Source organism: Gastrolobium bilobum, unplaced genomic scaffold, assembly GCF_033153095.1.
Source record: "Gastrolobium bilobum isolate Gb01-03AN ecotype WA unplaced genomic scaffold, APGP_CSIRO_Gbil_v1 utg3588, whole genome shotgun sequence".
In the NCBI taxonomy this organism is placed as follows: domain Eukaryota; kingdom Viridiplantae; phylum Streptophyta; class Magnoliopsida; order Fabales; family Fabaceae; genus Gastrolobium; species Gastrolobium bilobum.
Window position 1 is genome coordinate 370,390 of NW_026899729.1, and position 16,918 is coordinate 387,307.

General features: G+C 34.8%; 2 protein-coding genes across 3 annotated transcripts; one reads left to right on the top strand and one right to left on the bottom strand.

Moving 5' to 3' along the window:
- Window positions 1-10,746: 10,746 nt before the first annotated feature.
- LOC133293008 (nuclear pore complex protein NUP43) lies at window positions 10,747-14,420 on the bottom strand. 2 transcript variants are annotated; one of them, XM_061491519.1, is made up of 5 exons: window positions 13,769-14,420; window positions 13,498-13,567; window positions 11,578-11,815; window positions 11,338-11,411; window positions 10,747-11,131 (listed from the first exon to the last, which is right to left on the bottom strand). In XM_061491519.1, exons 1-5 carry the CDS (start codon window positions 14,395-14,397, stop codon window positions 11,081-11,083), a joined length of 1,062 nt encoding a protein of 353 aa, XP_061347503.1. In that variant the 5' UTR covers window positions 14,398-14,420; the 3' UTR covers window positions 10,747-11,080. The 2 variants fall into 2 exon arrangements, 1 of the variants encoding a protein (XP_061347503.1); XR_009749003.1 differs by lacking the exons at window positions 10,747-11,131; window positions 11,338-11,411 and adding an exon at window positions 12,375-12,814 and having other exon boundaries at window positions 11,679-11,815.
- A 166-nt stretch (window positions 14,421-14,586) lies between these two features.
- On the top strand, window positions 14,587-15,191 carry LOC133293053 (uncharacterized). The gene is made up of 2 exons (XM_061491572.1): window positions 14,587-14,810; window positions 14,906-15,191. Exons 1-2 carry the CDS (start codon window positions 14,593-14,595, stop codon window positions 15,036-15,038), a joined length of 351 nt encoding a protein of 116 aa, XP_061347556.1. The 5' UTR covers window positions 14,587-14,592; the 3' UTR covers window positions 15,039-15,191.
- The last annotated feature ends 1,727 nt before the right edge of the window (window positions 15,192-16,918 follow it).

A 16,918-nucleotide genomic window follows, 5' to 3' on the forward strand; every position in this document is an offset into this window, starting at 1 on the left:
AAGTGTATGAGATTTTTGGATAAATATTACAAAGATAGATGGAACATGATTTTAACATGTTTAACCTTATGAATATATTTCCAATAGATAATTATATGTTCTTATAATATTAGGGACCAATTCAAAAGTTAAATGGAGTGAAAAAATAATGTATTTTTTACAATTTTCACTTACAGTCAAAGAAACATTTGAATATTCCATGAAGATTCAAATCTCTTCTTCTGGAACCAAAGGATTCAAATTCTTTCTTCTACAAACTGAGGCCAGAGTCAACTCCCTCATGAAAAAGATTTGAATCCTAACTAGGTAATAAGTGTTGTAACACCTAGCTATGATTATTTTTTATAAGAAACTTATATATACTCATTGATTACTCATTCAACCAAGCTTGAACACTATTCAATCATTCCTTCAATTTTTCTTGAAATATTCTATTGATCATACAGTCATAACACATATTTGATCATTTGAGCTCATCTTGTCATAAATTATATATGCGTAGTGCTTCAATTTGTATTCTCCACACTTTGGGAGAGTTTATTCAATTCCAAATCAATTTCTCATTATATTCTTGAATTAAAGGGTAATGAGACCCTCAGTGATCGAGAGGTAGTTTATTGCTTAGAGGATTTGAAAAAGATTGTCAAGCACTCAAGAAGCTTGGTGGTTGAAAGGTTATTAAGTACTTATGAAACTTAGTGGATTGTAACGTTTCCAAGCACTCGTGAAGCTTAACCCATAGTGGAAGAAACACTTAATCGGCTTGCAATTTGGACATAAGTTACAAGTGGTGGTGAGTAAACCAGGATAAATCATGCCTGCAATCTTTTAGACCTTTAACTTTATTTTATAGCACTTTATATGCTTATTTGGTATCTTGTATGTGCTAATATAGATTATCTATGTATTATGAGTTGGTTGAATATATTGATAGTCTATAGTATAGCAAAAGACTATTGAACTTTCTATGACTCTATTTTATTGTGAGGGCGTATGTATTATGAGTTGGTTTAATATATTTCATATATCAAAATTTAAATAAGAAGATAATTTAGAAACAAGAAGGGACAATTGTAAACTTTTTGTCAAACTCAATTCACTCTTTCTTGAGTATGGAAGCCATATTCCTAATAGTCGTAATCGATTGCAGACAACAAGCATGTGAGGTTCTCATATTCCTAAGATAGTTTTCGAGGAAAAGAGTAAATGACTATATTTAAAATAATACAAATGATATATTTGCTATCACATCATATTCAATCAAATTATAACCTAAAACCCTTAGGGCCTGTTTGAAACACCTGATAAAGAAGATATGATAGGATAATTTATCATATCCTATTTTTATCTCTTTTTTGGTGGGTCAGTAGAATATGATTCGCTTATCCTATTGTCTCATTTTATCCTATCCAATACATGATTTCTTATCCTATGGGGGGAGCTGGGTAAAGATTCAACAGGACATGAGACCAATATTGGTTTCCCAATATATCTCCATGCTACCCAACAGGATCTGAATCGTACTTGAGATCGTTTTTTCTCTCAAACTGATTGGGATCGACGTGTAAACGTATAAGATTAGTGGAAACAAACGTTTCCACCATTGAAGCGATTCAAGTGGGGGGAAAATCCAGATTTATGGCGGCTTAGATTTGGGAGAAAAAAAACGCAGAAGAGGAAGAGTCTTCAAGCGGTGGTCGGTGGAGACCGAATCCTCAACAACCTCTTGTGATTAAATTTGGCCAATGGAACTTAAAAAAGAAACAAAAGAAAGAAACTTAAGAAAGGAACAGAGCTGAAGGAAGAAGAAAGGGAAATACTCGCTTGAAGAGAGTGAAAAAGTTAATTAAAAATATTTTGTTCAAAATTATCATTGTTAGAATTGTATAAATAAATTTAAAAAATTTAAAAATTAGTTTTTGATAAATTATATGACATTATGTTAAAAAGGGTATTTTAATCTATTTGTATCATATCCTGATGATATCTGGTTCCCCTCAAACACATGATAAGATAATATAATCTTATTACATTGCTGATCAGGTGCTCATCAAACACAAGACATGATACAGGCTTATCAGCCCATATCATATCCTACCCTTATCCTACTCTCTTATCATATCCGTTTTTATCCTATCTTGTCCACCAAACGAGCCCTTAGCATAGTTTGGCATACTCTAGGTAGGATAAAATTAATGAATATAATAAATTTATCATATCATATTAACTCATCAAACAACAAAGAAAAGTATAATATGATAGTTTATCTTATATATTCTTTGTGCTTACCACCAAACTAACCCTTATTAAATAATAAAATGGGGTGGATATGATATGCTTGATGAGGGAAAAAAATGATGAGGAGTAAAAATAAATAGTAAAACATTTAATACAAATTTTGAATTTTAAATAAGGATAAATTTGTAAAACAGCGAAAAATTTAAAAAGTAAGGATTGTCAATAGACATTGGAGCCACAATATCCCTTCGAAAAACTATAAATTTTAAAAAAATATAGATCCCCTCATGCTTTTGAATAATAGAATGAACATAGGGATATGATATGCTTGAATAGAAAGAGACATATTTATTTAACTTGCAAGATCCATCATTATCATTCCATTAGTTAAAAAAAACCGTACATTTATTTATGTAAACAAATCATATTATATTATTTAAAAACAAAAGAAATCAACTAAATTCTTAAATCATTATCAAATGTTCTAAAAAAAAATAATTATAAAAAATTATATTAATTATGAATGAACACGCAAGAATTGTGTGGCAACAACATATTCATGTTGATTCACACGTAAAACATGAGACCAGAGTTAACTCCAAGGGTAGCTCAGTTGGCAGCTGAGGTCCCAAGGGATTGCTTGGTGCAGGGATCAAACCCTGCCTCAAGTTTCTTGGAAAATCTTTGGGGGATTAGTCTTGTCCTTTCTCCGGTTGCGAAGCTTAGTGCACCCACTGTTACAATGAGGGGCTAGCCCAAACGGACCGTACCCCGAGGGCATGGTGCCCGAAGAAGGTTGAATGGGGATACTCCTGGTAATGTACAAAAAAAAAAAAAAAAAAAAACATGAGACCAGAGTTTAAATTAGGAAAACTTAAAATATACTCTTGGTGATTCATTTGAAAATCACCTACCTACTAATTAAAAACTGTATGAATTATCATTTTCATTATGTGAAAAATAAATTTTTGCACATCATGCACATCCTTGGGCAGATCCAATGGGGGTTAGAGTGGGCGCCACCACCCAAATTGATTTCAAGTGATGATTTCAAGCTATCTTTCTTGAATGCATATTTCTCACACCCCATGATTTTTCAATAATATCATGATTCTATTCCTAATTTCTCTTTGATTCTCCCCACTCAGGGTTCGTGGTTCAATGGCCACAACCAAAATCTTTTTTATCCGGACACACTTGTAAGTAGAAATGTACGTGGTTGTTTTAATACCTTATTTTTATTTATTTTTATTTTGATATAAATATATCTTATTCTTATGCTGCAACAATAGATACACTTATGGCACTGACTATTATGTCTATGACCCACTCACCAAGAAATGCACCCAGATACCTCCTCCTCCTGCATCACACAACTACAAATGTCCCCCAATTCTAAAGCTTCTTTCGGGTGGGCTCATTGGATCCTTTACATTAAGAGAGTCTGAGTTTAATATTATTTTTAATATATAAAAAAATAAGAGTGGTAACTGTTAAGCCATCAAAATTCAAAAATTTGTTCTTTCAGATAATATATATAATTTCATACATCTCCTCTTTGTTACTTATTGCTTTATTCCTTTCTATTTTGTCAAATATCAGTAAAATATATCAAATCATGAAGAGATTATTCAACTTATTTTCAGAGTTTTAATTGCATTTATTGTTGGGTATTTTATGTGATCTGATGTCATTGACACTGTCTTAGTGTGCATCATATATTGTTGGCTATTGTTGACAATCTTCAAAAGAGCACTAATGCCAAGAGCTTTTGTTCCATGTATTGGGAGGCTTATCGGTGGGTGTACTCTCCCAACCTTGTCTGCCTCAAAGAAAAAGAAAAAAACAGGATCCATCAATTTTATTTTATTTTTTAAAAAATTATCAGGATCCAACGTGCTATAAAATAAATTGTGTCTGTGGCAACAAAGTATTTCTGCCATAACTCCGGCTGAAATACTTTTATCTTATTTTAATGTGAAAAAGAAAGAAATATTTGATTTTTTGCCCCCACTTGAAAAAATGGTGGATCCGCCACCGTGCACACATCATGAAGAGTGTTGTGATTTAAAAGATGGAGTATTTCCAACCTAATAAACCCACAGTTCATAAGCCTAGACTTTCTCCTACAGCTGTCACGGTATGTTAACTCTCTAGGAAATGCGAACGTATTTGCAGTTGAACTGTTCTTAATTAGGAATGTACAGATTTTATTAAAAGTATCCTAAATCTTAACTGAATCTTCTTATACATCATTATCAGAAACCAAAAACTCTCATGTTTGAGGATAAACTTTGAATATCATCGTGAATAATGAATAGTTACAAAGAAGCTCACAAATATATAGACGAGCTAGTACATACTCTAATCTTGAACGAATCAGAAAAGGAATTAACAGAAAAGCTAATCTAACAACTCAACTAACTCCTGAACTATATGATAACATAAAGTGGTTATCATCAGTATTTTGATTAGTAGCATCAGCATGTGACTAAATAAGAGAAACTGCGTGTGAAGAAGCTTGAGCTGCTGCATGTGTAACATTGGGCTTCGATGCTGCATCAGACTCCCGTGTTAATCACAGTCTCAGCAACAATTAGCGACTGTTGTTGGTCTTCTTAGTAGTAATCCATCAATAAAAACCCCAACGGGCTGTCACATACTAATTATTAGCTTAAAGTTAGTAGAACATATGGAAGTTAGCTTTGGAACATTGAAAATAATCTGAATATATAGATTTATGGTTCAAATAGTTATGGATTTGCAACTTGGGGATTCAAAATTATTAATGTATTGAATTGATAATTTTTATTTTCCTAATGAAATTTTTTATATAATTTTAAATTATAATAATGCATAGACACATATACACGTTGTCAATTTTTTGAGATATATTAATTATTTCGACTAGCAATTTTGATCGTGTCTGACACGATCCAGTGGCAAAAATATTAAATTTTGGAAATTTTTATAAAATAAAAATAATTTTAAAATAAAACATAAAATTAAAAAAAAAAAAAAGAGAGCAGAGAATCGGTCGGAAAAAACAGAGCAAAGAGAACCTAAATAAGATTCACATTCAAACTCTATCCGTCGGATCCCTTCAACGACGAGAACTGTTGCTTGTTGATATTAGAATCACTATGTACTCAAGGCACATATGTAAATAAGAGCTTAGAGATGAAGAGTGAAGCTGATCCCTCTATTCTCTCTAGAATTTTCTTTTCTTTTTCTTTCTCATTTGATGTTAGTGTTTTTTTGGGGAAATGGGCCAGGTGGAACCAACAGCATGAAACAGAAGCTAAGCAGATAGAAATTAAAGAGAGTAAAGTGAAAGTGCAATATATATTAAGTTTTATTTTGATTTTGAGTATTCACATTAAATAAAAAAATAAATATCAATAAGTAATGACATTTTTAATTTGTGAGACGCTGTGCTTAATACTTTTTTTTTTTACTATCTCGTACTATCGAATCTTAATCGTTGAATTCCGTCAATGAAATGGTTATAATTTATTGAAAATTAATAATTATTTAATAATTATGATCCAATAAGTTATAACCATTAGATTGACGAAAATCAACAGTTAAGATTTAATAATAAAAGGTAATAAAAAAGAGAGGTAATAACTATAATCTCTCCTATTAATTTTTATGCAAAATCTTAATAGACAATTAGACGGCTTTGCATGGGAACGTTGGTAACAGTTAATATATAATATTGCTAATATAAGAATAATATAAAATAGAAACCTGTCTCCAAAAATGTAAAATAAAAACTATCTCGGCTTTAAATTATTTTGATTAATTATATTATTTATTTATGGATTACTATGTCTATTAAATGTAAATTATATTATATATATTAAAAATATTATTTAATATCAAAATATGTCCTAATATATCGAAATCTAACTTTTTTAGAATTAATGTGTCGTATCCTGTGTCGGTGTAACATAAATTTTAAATATTATATGAATTGATTGGGGACATAAAATATAAAAATAAAAATATTTACAAACAATATCTATGGCTGACAAGTGACATCATATTGTATACCGAGATCTTTGTTAAAACCAATGTTGTTAAAACCTGTCCGTAGGGGTGTAAATTGACTGGGCTAAGCTAGGCTTTAGCTTAAATAGGCCAAGCCTATAACATTCATGTCTCGAGCCGGTTCAATTAACATACATACGATACAAACAGAAATAGTGGAAGACTTAACTTACGAAAATACGAGCTAACTGTTTCTTTTTCTTTAATCCTTTTTCACATGACATATCACATTACATACTTCTTCTAATTTAATTCTTATTTGACGGAGACAAAATTCGAACAAAGTAACCTCTGTAAATCGGACAACTGAGGATTTGCAAATCCCACTCTCAAAGTACCCTGATAGACAATTTATACAGTATATACTTTCAGACATACCAGATATCCATATAGGATCATATACCCATCCATGGGCGCATGCATAACTTGGCTCCGTGCCACTATGTCTAACAGCACGCAATCCAACACATAAACATAAACTGAATACTACATCATCATATCAACATGTCTGAATACTCAAATGTACATGCATCCAACTGAAAGACATGTGCAAAACATATACAGGCCATATACAAAATAAAGGATCAGACATCATGATCACTAAATGAATAGAACACTATACAACAGTACATGTTCTTCAAAAATAACATCTATAATAAAAAGTAGCCTCCGGCTACCCAGAACTCCATATCCTCATACTAGTACCTCTAGCCACAGGTAGTGTCCTTGTCCCATGAGGGCTCTTCAATTAATTGTGTTCCTGAAATCATATCTCCAAACGGGGTTAGAGACGAATCTCTAGTAAGCTCCAGGTTTATAGAGAACTCTCCATACCCTGGGCTCACTTCCTGCATGACAGTAAGATACATCATATACAAAACATCATATATCATACTATACCGAACATATCTCGTATAACATATCATATAATCAAATATCATAACTAAACAAAGCATATACACAAATCTTATCAGAGACGTACGCAGTCATTCCCAAGGGATGACCCCAAGCGGAAATCAACGCACGTAACAAATATCATATACAAAAATCATCACAGTAATCACATCAGAACAAAGCATATCATATCAGAGATGTACGTAGTCATTCCCAAGGTATGACTCCAAGCAGAAATCAACGTACATGTTCCCAAGGGAGGACCCCAAGCAGAACCAAAAACATATCAGAGATGTACACTATCAGTCCCGAGGAATGACCCCAAGTAGACATTAGTGCACATAGGATCAATGGCCAAAGATCATCACATAACAGAGGTGTACACAATCAATCCCAAGGGAAGACCCCAAGTGGAAATCAGTGCACATGTTCCCAAGGGAGGACCCCAAGCGGACATCAGTGCATAAACAAATCAATATCCAAAGATCATTACAGAAATCATATCGAAACATATCAAAGTAAACACAGCAAAACCTATCATATCACATCATCATATAGCTCTATATGAATGCATCTATATCATATATCTCATACATATCATACAACCTGACCACAGTCCGTACACTATGGCGAAACACAAGGTAGGAGCGAACCCCATAAACATAGAGCTTACCTCTTGGAGCTTTACAATTTGCTTACTTGAAGAATAAGCTACTTTTCTTGCTCCACGAGAATCCAAACGTTCACAGTCCCTAGGCACACCTAGAGAAGGAATTCAACACAAAACTCAATAAAATGATATAATGCCATGTAAATATACAAGACACACACTTTATTGTTTATTTTCTTTTTACTTAATCATATTAAGTCATGAGTGGGTGGTTCTTTGTTCAACAAATCCCCATAAAATTACTCATATTCACTTAGTCTTAGGATAGTCCCAAAAGGCCCTTAGAACACTTATTACTCCTCTTAGCACCTAAAAGTCTATTTTTCCCAATTTAAGGCAGAATGCCCGTTACAAAAGAGCTATAAGATTTCTCTTTGTCTAGTGCCTAAGCCCAAGCTTAGCCACCTATATAAATTATTTTACGCATATAAGTGTTCTCACTTTGCGAAACAATATCTCCGAACATATACCTCCTTTGAAAATGGCCAAAACTCAATTTAAGGCCATACAAAGGAGCTACCTTATTTTCTTTTTTATTTCACCAAAGCGAAGGTCCATACACCTTAGATTATTATTTCACGCATAAAAGTATGCTCGCTTTGTAAAACAGTAACTCATAGCACATACTTCCTTTGAAAATGGCTAAGAGGCACATAAAGAAAATCATGTCAACTTCATGATTTCATTGCTTTAGTTCTTCAAATTCAAGCTTATCACACACCTCTAATCCAAGATTCATTAATTCATATATACGGTATTGTTCATCTCTTCAGTACTATTCATGTATACGTCACTATTCACGTATATGACACTATTCAAAAATAAGGTATCTTTAATTTTCCAAATACATTTTCACCGTTAAAATTCTCATCTAAACACGTTTCTCAACATGAGCTAAACCTGAATCAAGCTCTAACATGCTCAATCAAACCAAATTTTTAAAATGAAAACCTAAATTCAATCTTCATAAAAACATGAAAAGGAAGGAAATTTCTTACCACAATGCACTCTAGAACAAATGAGAAGTGAGTTTCTAAGCTCCCATGGCCTCAAGCTCTATCAAAATCCATCTTTTCCATAAAATTCGAAATCTTTGGGGGAGAAGATCTCTCTCTACAGTGAACCTCACCCAGAAATACTGGTACCAATGGATTCTTCTCAAAATTTCTCACAAATTTAATTTTGGAACGGAGTGATTTAGAGGTCTCTAGCTCAAGTTATGAATTTTGGAAGATTTTTATTCAAAACCTCCATTTTCATTTTCTTTCCTCAGTCTCTTCATCTTTGTCGCCCGTGCAAGCAGCGAATTTAAGAAGGTGAATAGTGACTTTTAGTCACTTAAGTCAATTCACTTTATCAGCGGGTATACGTTTATCTATCTACACACCTCCATTCATTACCAAACTTCACCCAATAGGCTAGAATATTTTTCTAGTCATGTTTCTATCTTTACTTTCACTTTATGGGTAACTTTATTTACCTGTATTTTTACCCCTTAACTGATATTTTAACTCATTTTTCACCAAAAGAGACTTTATTTCTTTTACTTCTAATTATTCTTCAATATTAAATCCATAATTAAATGTGAGGGTCATTATAAAGCCTGTGTAAAAAAACATTGGGTATGGTCTGCCCTATTAGCCTGTGTAGGCTTCAAATTACAAGTCTGGCCTGATCTATATTTAAAAAAAAGCCTTGGCCTAGGGCTGTTAGCCTGTTTAAGCCTATTAAACATTCAACAATTAAATGAATAACTAAAATAATATTAGTTTATTATTCAAAATTATTAAATAATAATTTTATTTATTATATTTTAAATAAATAATATGATACATGCCGACCTGTAGGCTTATAGGCGTCGATACAAAAAAGCCTATGACCTGTTTTCTAAATAGGTTTTTTTTAAAAGTCAGCCTATTCTATTTTACTACTTATAATAGGTCAAGTCTGGCCTAATTTAGGCTAGGTCGTAGGCCGGCCTAGTCCATTTACACCTCTACTTGCCCGGTCATTGATCCGGTCGAGGTACTGGGTTATTGGGTCACTGGTTCAACCACATGACCCGGTAATTATATGTAATTTTATAATTTATAATAAAAAATATTAAACATACACAAATATCTAAAAAAAATGATAAAAATTTCAAATATTTTACTATAAAAAATAATAAATCACATATTATTATCCAATAAAGGATCAAACAAAAATATAATGATCATGATATGAGATTTTAAGTTCAGAAAACGACATCTCTAACATAAATCAAATCAAAATTTTCTGCACAGTGCATAATTAAAATAATATTAGTTTGTAGGTCTATAATTTATGTAAGTCAATAAGCAAAAATAATATTCAAATATGTCCATTATAATTTTTTTTTGGACCAGGCCGGGTGGTTAACCGGCCGGGTCGCACCGATTCTAATACATGATCGGTCCGTTGCTTCAACCGGACTGATTATATAACCGGTTTACCGATTCTCAAATCAACCCGGCCAGGTCGGTCCGGTTTTATTAACACTGGATAAAACCACTCCCAAAATTTAAAATTATTCAACCTTATTAACAATGCAAAACATGTCTGCCCAATATTGGCATACCCTTTAGGCCTTCACTGTAGTGCAAGCCAATAAGATTCCATATCTCTAACTCTAACCCATTTCCTTAACAAGATCTAACATTTTTATACCTATTCTCATTTCTTTGTCTCAAAATAAAAATATCATATTGAATTAAAATAAAATAAAATAAAAAATAAAAAACCGGAGTAACCTTACTCTAATTATTTATAAAGATAGTAACAGACTTGGTCGGACATGTCCAGAAATGAATATTTGCATAAAATTAGTTTTGTTCTTCCAAAATTTCAAAATATTTTCTTGGCTTCTATACAACAGATGGGACTATCGATACCACTGCAATATCAACTACGTTGCTTTACGTAATCAGGTTAAATCGGCATAGGAGTGAAGTACTTGATAGATAAAAGAGGTATAGCATTGAACCAATGTGCCCCTTGAAGTCTCTTTCACACATGCTGCTAATGCTGCATATTGTACAATCCCAAAATCCATTTGCATAGAAATGGCTTTACAAAAGGAATAGAACATTGCGGCATACATAAGCATTAATAGTACGTAAAAAGCTTCACTTCTTCCATCAGCTACAAAATGCATCCCTTTCTGAACTTTAAGCCACCAGAGAGTAGAACTCTTGAATGTTATTATCTTGTCAATATGGCTACTGCTTCCCACTCCAAACTACATATCACATCCTGCATGACAATCAATTATAAATCATCATAAAGGAACTTTCCAACTTCAATCTTTTTCCCATTTTTCTCTTTCTCATATTTTCATTCTGTTTATTTTTAATAAATAAAAGTTTCTGACAGTTAGATAAAAAAAGAAGAGCTACCAAAAAAACCCCATCAAATCATATTCCCACATAATACAAACAATTTTAGCTGTCTCCACTCACCAACGGATTATGTCGATCAATATCAAAGCTATTGATGGCACAAGGTTCTGCCAGCAGCTCAATAGATTCCTCACCTATGCAATTTAACAATACAACATCACAGGTACACCAAATCAATCCCACTTTATAGTTCATTTAAAAAAAAATTGTTCCATAAGTAGATGAAACAATGTATAAAATCTTATTCCTGATGAAATGGCATTTTTAACATGTTGCAAATTGGAATGAACATATACATACCTTGTTCAATCACAGCGAGAATTCCATCCTCCGAGCAGACCATGGAAGGCAAGATTCGGGTAGATGAGGTGTTTGATTTTATGCAACGATCATACTGAACCTCCCAAACCTCACTTTTACATATTGATTGGACTACAGGGTTGCCAGCCCCAGCCCCTGCTCCCGCTCCTGAGAGTATAATCGGTTGTTGTTGCCACCTAAGATCCCAGGCAAAAACAGTACCTAAGGAGCCTCCGGCCTGATAATATATTATAGTTCCAGAAACATCAGAAGCATACAAGTTATAGCACTGAGCATCTCCAAATCATCATTTGAATAAAATCTAATACAAGAAATTAAGAACGGTTTATCTGGTACTGATGTAATGCATTTGTTATTGCAGAAGCGAATAACAGCTAATAGCTCTCATAAGGTCATTAAACTGGCCTTAAATTTTGATAAATGACAAGATAAAGCACATTTATATTATAGACGTACCTTTTTTTAATTGTCATGACATAATGTCACACTCATATTTTCAACTTTAGCAGGTTATTGCACAGCTAGAGGAGCTGTATATATTTAACTAATAGTCTACTACTAAGGGGGCGTTTGACAGAGGATAAATATTTTCGTGCCCGGGAATCATGATTCCCCGGACTATGGTGAGAAAGTGAATTTTCCGAGAATGTTACCAAAAACCTGTTTGGTAGACCAAAATATTACCGGGAATATTGGCTCAAGATTACTGATTCTATGTTTGGTTAATTGTCAAATATTACTGAGAATATGAGGTAATTTTACAAAATTAACCTTACCCATCACAATCCATTATCGCCGAAGCATTTCCACTCTACACAGTTTTCATCGACAGAGACCCAGAACTGTTCTCTCTCCTCAGAACCGGTAACCTTCCCTCAAAAGCCAAAGCCTTCGATCTCCAAGGCCTAACCTTGGAATCCCAATTCTACGGCATGGAAAGCCGTCTCATCAATTCCCTTTCTAGCCCATCCCAATTGGAACCCTTCAACCTCCAAAAATTAGTCGTCTTACCCTTGAACGAACGAGACTCCCCCTTTGATGTCGCCGCCACCCCTTACGGCTCCCTCCACGTCGCCCAAACCACTCCCTCCACGTCGATTGGTCCCTCTGCCGCAAATCCATGATTCTCCCCCACTTCACCGCCGTGGATTCCCTCCTCGCTATCTAGCCGTCGATGGCCGCCGCCGGTGCCAACAACTTCTTCGGCTTGCAGATTCTGGATGTGGAAAAGGGGCACATTAGGGATACACTGAACTGGAAAACACAGGGTATTGAGATCGGAGAGGAAGAGAGAGGGAGGGAGCTTTTTTGTTGGAAAGTACAAGGTATTTTGGTCCGAAAATATTTGAAAACTTTTCCCATCACTTCTTGGATGGCATTTTGGCATACCAATGGTTCACAAATCAAAATCTCAGGAAAATTAGATTCCCGGAAAAATTCTCAGAAATCTTATACCAAACATGGGTAATAAAAAAAAAACCACTCCCCGTTAAACCCGACTAGCGAGTGTGGGGTGGAGGAAATCCTTGTACGCAGCCTTACCTTTGCATAATTGCAAAGAGGCTGTTTCCTGGATTCGAACCCATAACCTTTCAATCATGAAGGAACAATTTTACCACTACTACAGTTTTATCAAACATGGGTAATAGGAATCTAAAAAAAAAAAACTTCTACCAAACGTCCCCTAAATGTAAAAGAAGCAACCGCGAGCATCAATTACATGTGCAGAAGCGACAGTAAAGCTACAGTATCAACCAGTAATGGGGTAAAACTAAAATCTAAAATCAATGCTGCTCCCAGCTCTCATAAGAACATTCACAAAGCCGCATGTACTGTTCATCTTATGTAAAAAAACATCTGAATATGACAAGAAACGATGATGTGGCATAGCCATCTTACCAGGCAAGTGTGCTTTCTTGATGGATGAATGTCAATAGAGTGCACAATCCCAGCACTCAATTTTTGATCCCTGCATCGTATTCACGTAATAAACATCTATTGTAAGCATTAGAAAATGTTATATATTTCAAGAAATGCAACACATATTTTCAAATTAGTAGAGATATATCAATAACTAAAAAAAAAAACGTGCAAAATCGAATTTTAAGTTCACATAACTCTAATCTCTTCAACACTCTTTAAATTGTTACCCACCGAGCATTTTACTTACCAATTACCCTTAAACTGAGAAACTGGTCCTCCCGGTTTTCTCTGGTCCCACCATTGAAGACTGAATCCATATCCGCCAGTGGCAAATTCCATCGGCGACGCCCACTTCGCCGCAGTGTACGACACCAACCCACTGCTATCAAAAACCCGACGATAATTCAAGTTGGAATTCCCAACACTGACCAAGTTCACCTTCCCATCTTCGCCAACTGTCACACACTCCATTCCACCATCCATTAGATCAACGCAAGACGCGGACACAGAGTGCAACGCACCCTCGGGCACCGAAACCTCCGATTCAAGCGACGCATTTGCGGAATCGGAGAAGAGGAAGTGGAGGGAGCCCGAGTGAGTTGAGGCAACGATGATGGTTTTCTGAAGGAACTGCGAGGCCTTGAGAGAGGAAACGCGTAAAGGCGAAACCCACGAAGATTGGGGTTCTAAGGAAATTGGGTTTGGTTTGAAAGAGTGGATTTCAATGGAAGAAGCATCCGAATCGAAGTCGAATAAAGCGAGAACCGCGAATCGATCGAATGCGGATACCAGTGGAAGCCATCGAACGGCATCGACGTATTTGTATTGTGGGAACCTATGGATTTTGGGGTGTTCTGAATTTGCCGTCACTGCCATTGCCAGGGTTTACAGGGTTTTTCAGCGACAATTGCACCTTGCAAGGATCAAAAGAAGGAAAAGGTGGGAACTTGTTTTTTGTGACTGAAATACCCCTGAACATTACTCTTAATTACCTTAAACCAAATTACGAGGTTGCCCTTCATGTTTTTGTGTGTTTTTGTGGGATGGTCAATGGCAAGTGGATAAGAGGAAATGGGAGTCACAGGAAGGACCTGTAGCGTTTTCTGGCTCACTTCTTCTCTTCCTGTGAGGAAAAATGGCATGAGGTTTGGAACAACATTGGCCAAAAAGAAGGAGTTTCAAGAGAAGGGCAAGTCCCAACGGCAACGCTCTTTCACACTGAGGGTTTCAAAATCAATTCTTGCTCGCACTGCCATTGGAGTGTTTGGATTGGGGTTCATTGATGCCGGGTCAGCATGCTTTATTTTCTTTCTCGTGGAGTTTATCAGTTAAGTTTTGTTAATTCTATTTCTGATTCATAGGAATGCTTCAAACGTTCTTTCAGGTACAGTGGAGACTGGTCAAGGATTGGAGTGATAACCCCGCAGAGTGAGGAATTGCTAAAGCTTGCAGCTTTTCTAGTGGTTCCCTTTTGCATCTTTCTCATTTTTTCTCTGCCCAACGACTCAAATTCATGAACTTTTCAACTGGGACATGTACACAATTGTGAATTTGGATGTGAATGATTATATGTCGTAAATTGTTAACTGATTATTCCTTTAAACGCTCCTTGGTTTACTCTGTCCAACAATATTTGTAAGGTGGAAACATGGACTTATAAACTACATTCGACAGCAGTTTAATAATTTCCTCCGGTCGTGATTGTTCTTTGTTGGATTACTCAGTTTTCCAAACACGCGAATAACTGTAGACTGTAGTAATGAAAGATAATCCATAGAATGCTACACTTTTCTTGAAAAATAGGTAGTGGTCTGTTATCACTGTCCTCGAATAAGCCACCAGAAAATGAGGATTTCTCAGCAAGAAGTCCATCTAATTAAATATTCTATCAGAGTAAAAAAAAAAGGGGGGTTGATAGTTGCATGTAACTACGATGCACGGACACCGACACGGGACATGACATTACATTCCGACACGTAAATTTCAAAAATTGTCATATTCTGACACGTCAGGACATGTTTTAATATTAAATAATATTTTTAATATATATATTATAATTTATATTTAATACATATAATAGTCCATAACAAGTCCTATAATTAATTAAATATTCATTTTCTATAATATAAATATAAAAAAAAAACAATAAAAATATCAAATAGCTCCTGCATTCAACGTGGAAAAATGCACCCAACTTGATAGACAAGGTGAAGAAAGAAGGAATCACTCAACAGGGGGTCAATTTGTTAATATAAAAATTAAAGTAGAAAAATTATTCAGGACATAACATAAAGCAATCCATTCGATTACTTTTAGAAACTAAGCTAACGAAAGGTAAAATAAAAGAAATGAAAAAAAAAGAGGAACAGTAAAACGAGACCAAGGTAACATACATCACAGAGAGAGAGGGATGAGTGAAAGAGACATTATATCACTGACTCACTTAGCAACTTGGAAGCAAAAGGACGATGAAGAAGAACAGCCAAGCAGCAGCCGACTGAGGAAGAAGGAGGCCAGTTGCAGCAGCCGACCGAGGAAGGAGGAGGCCAGTTTGCAACGCGTCAACGTGGAGAAAGAGATAGGGTTCTATTCTGTTTTTAATTTTTATTAAACATTTTTTACATTATTTTAAATTATAATTTTAATAATTTTTTTATAAAAAATTCAAAACGTGTCCCAGTGTCAAAAAATGTTGACTACGTGTCAGACTCGGTTAAAGTCGCGTGTCGAAATAGTCAACGTGTCTTAAAAAGTTGACTGCGTGTCGAACGCGTGTCGAAACATGTCCGTGTCCGACACGTAATTTTTCAAAAAATTCTCGTGTGCGTGCTTTAGAGGCATGTACTAGTAACTTAGGACACCTTTTGTTACATTGTCTTTCTTCTCCGAGGCAAGTAAAAGTAACAACCACCCAAGTTGTTTAATTACCAAACTCCTGATGAGAATTATTCATAATCTGTATAAATTGAACAACTCATTATGAGGACAGAAAAAATTCATGTCTAGTATAATTGAAGGACTAATCCGTTATTTTTTTTTGGTTTCATCGAGCTCCCCGTAAAGTTTGTTGTAAAACCCGTTGTCCGTACTTGATTAATCGTCCTTTCTTGTTGAAACGAATGGTTTTATTTTTGTAATTTTTTAATTGTCCTAAAGTAGTATAAATGGAATTCATTAAATTCAATTTTTTTCGTTCCATCTCAGAATGACCCGGTCTCAATGGTTGTTGCTTGACGGTGCTAGCCAAATCACACAAGAGTCGAAGCCGACATCCCTCTGACCAGTTGTTTGTGCGTTCCGGTAGCTTTCGTACATGTACAAGATAAAGATTGCGAAAGAGAGACAGAGACGATGATGAGGGGTGAAAAGAGGATGCAGAATAATAATGTGAGGGGGC

Coding starts and splice junctions, on each gene's coding strand:
- LOC133293053 (XM_061491572.1), top strand. CDS start 14,593: ATGGGAGTCACAGGAAGGACCTGTAGCGTTTTCTGGCTCACTTCTTCT. Junction 14,811..14,905: donor TTGGGGTTCATTGATGCCGG/GTCAGCATGCTT, acceptor ACGTTCTTTCAG/GTACAGTGGAGACTGGTCAA.
- LOC133293008 (XM_061491519.1), bottom strand. CDS start 14,397: ATGGCAGTGACGGCAAATTCAGAACACCCCAAAATCCATAGGTTCCCA. Junction 11,816..13,497: donor CAAGAAAGCACACTTGCCTG/GTAAGATGGCTA, acceptor ATATATTATCAG/GCCGGAGGCTCCTTAGGTAC. Junction 11,412..11,577: donor TCTCGCTGTGATTGAACAAG/GTATGTATATGT, acceptor TAAATTGCATAG/GTGAGGAATCTATTGAGCTG.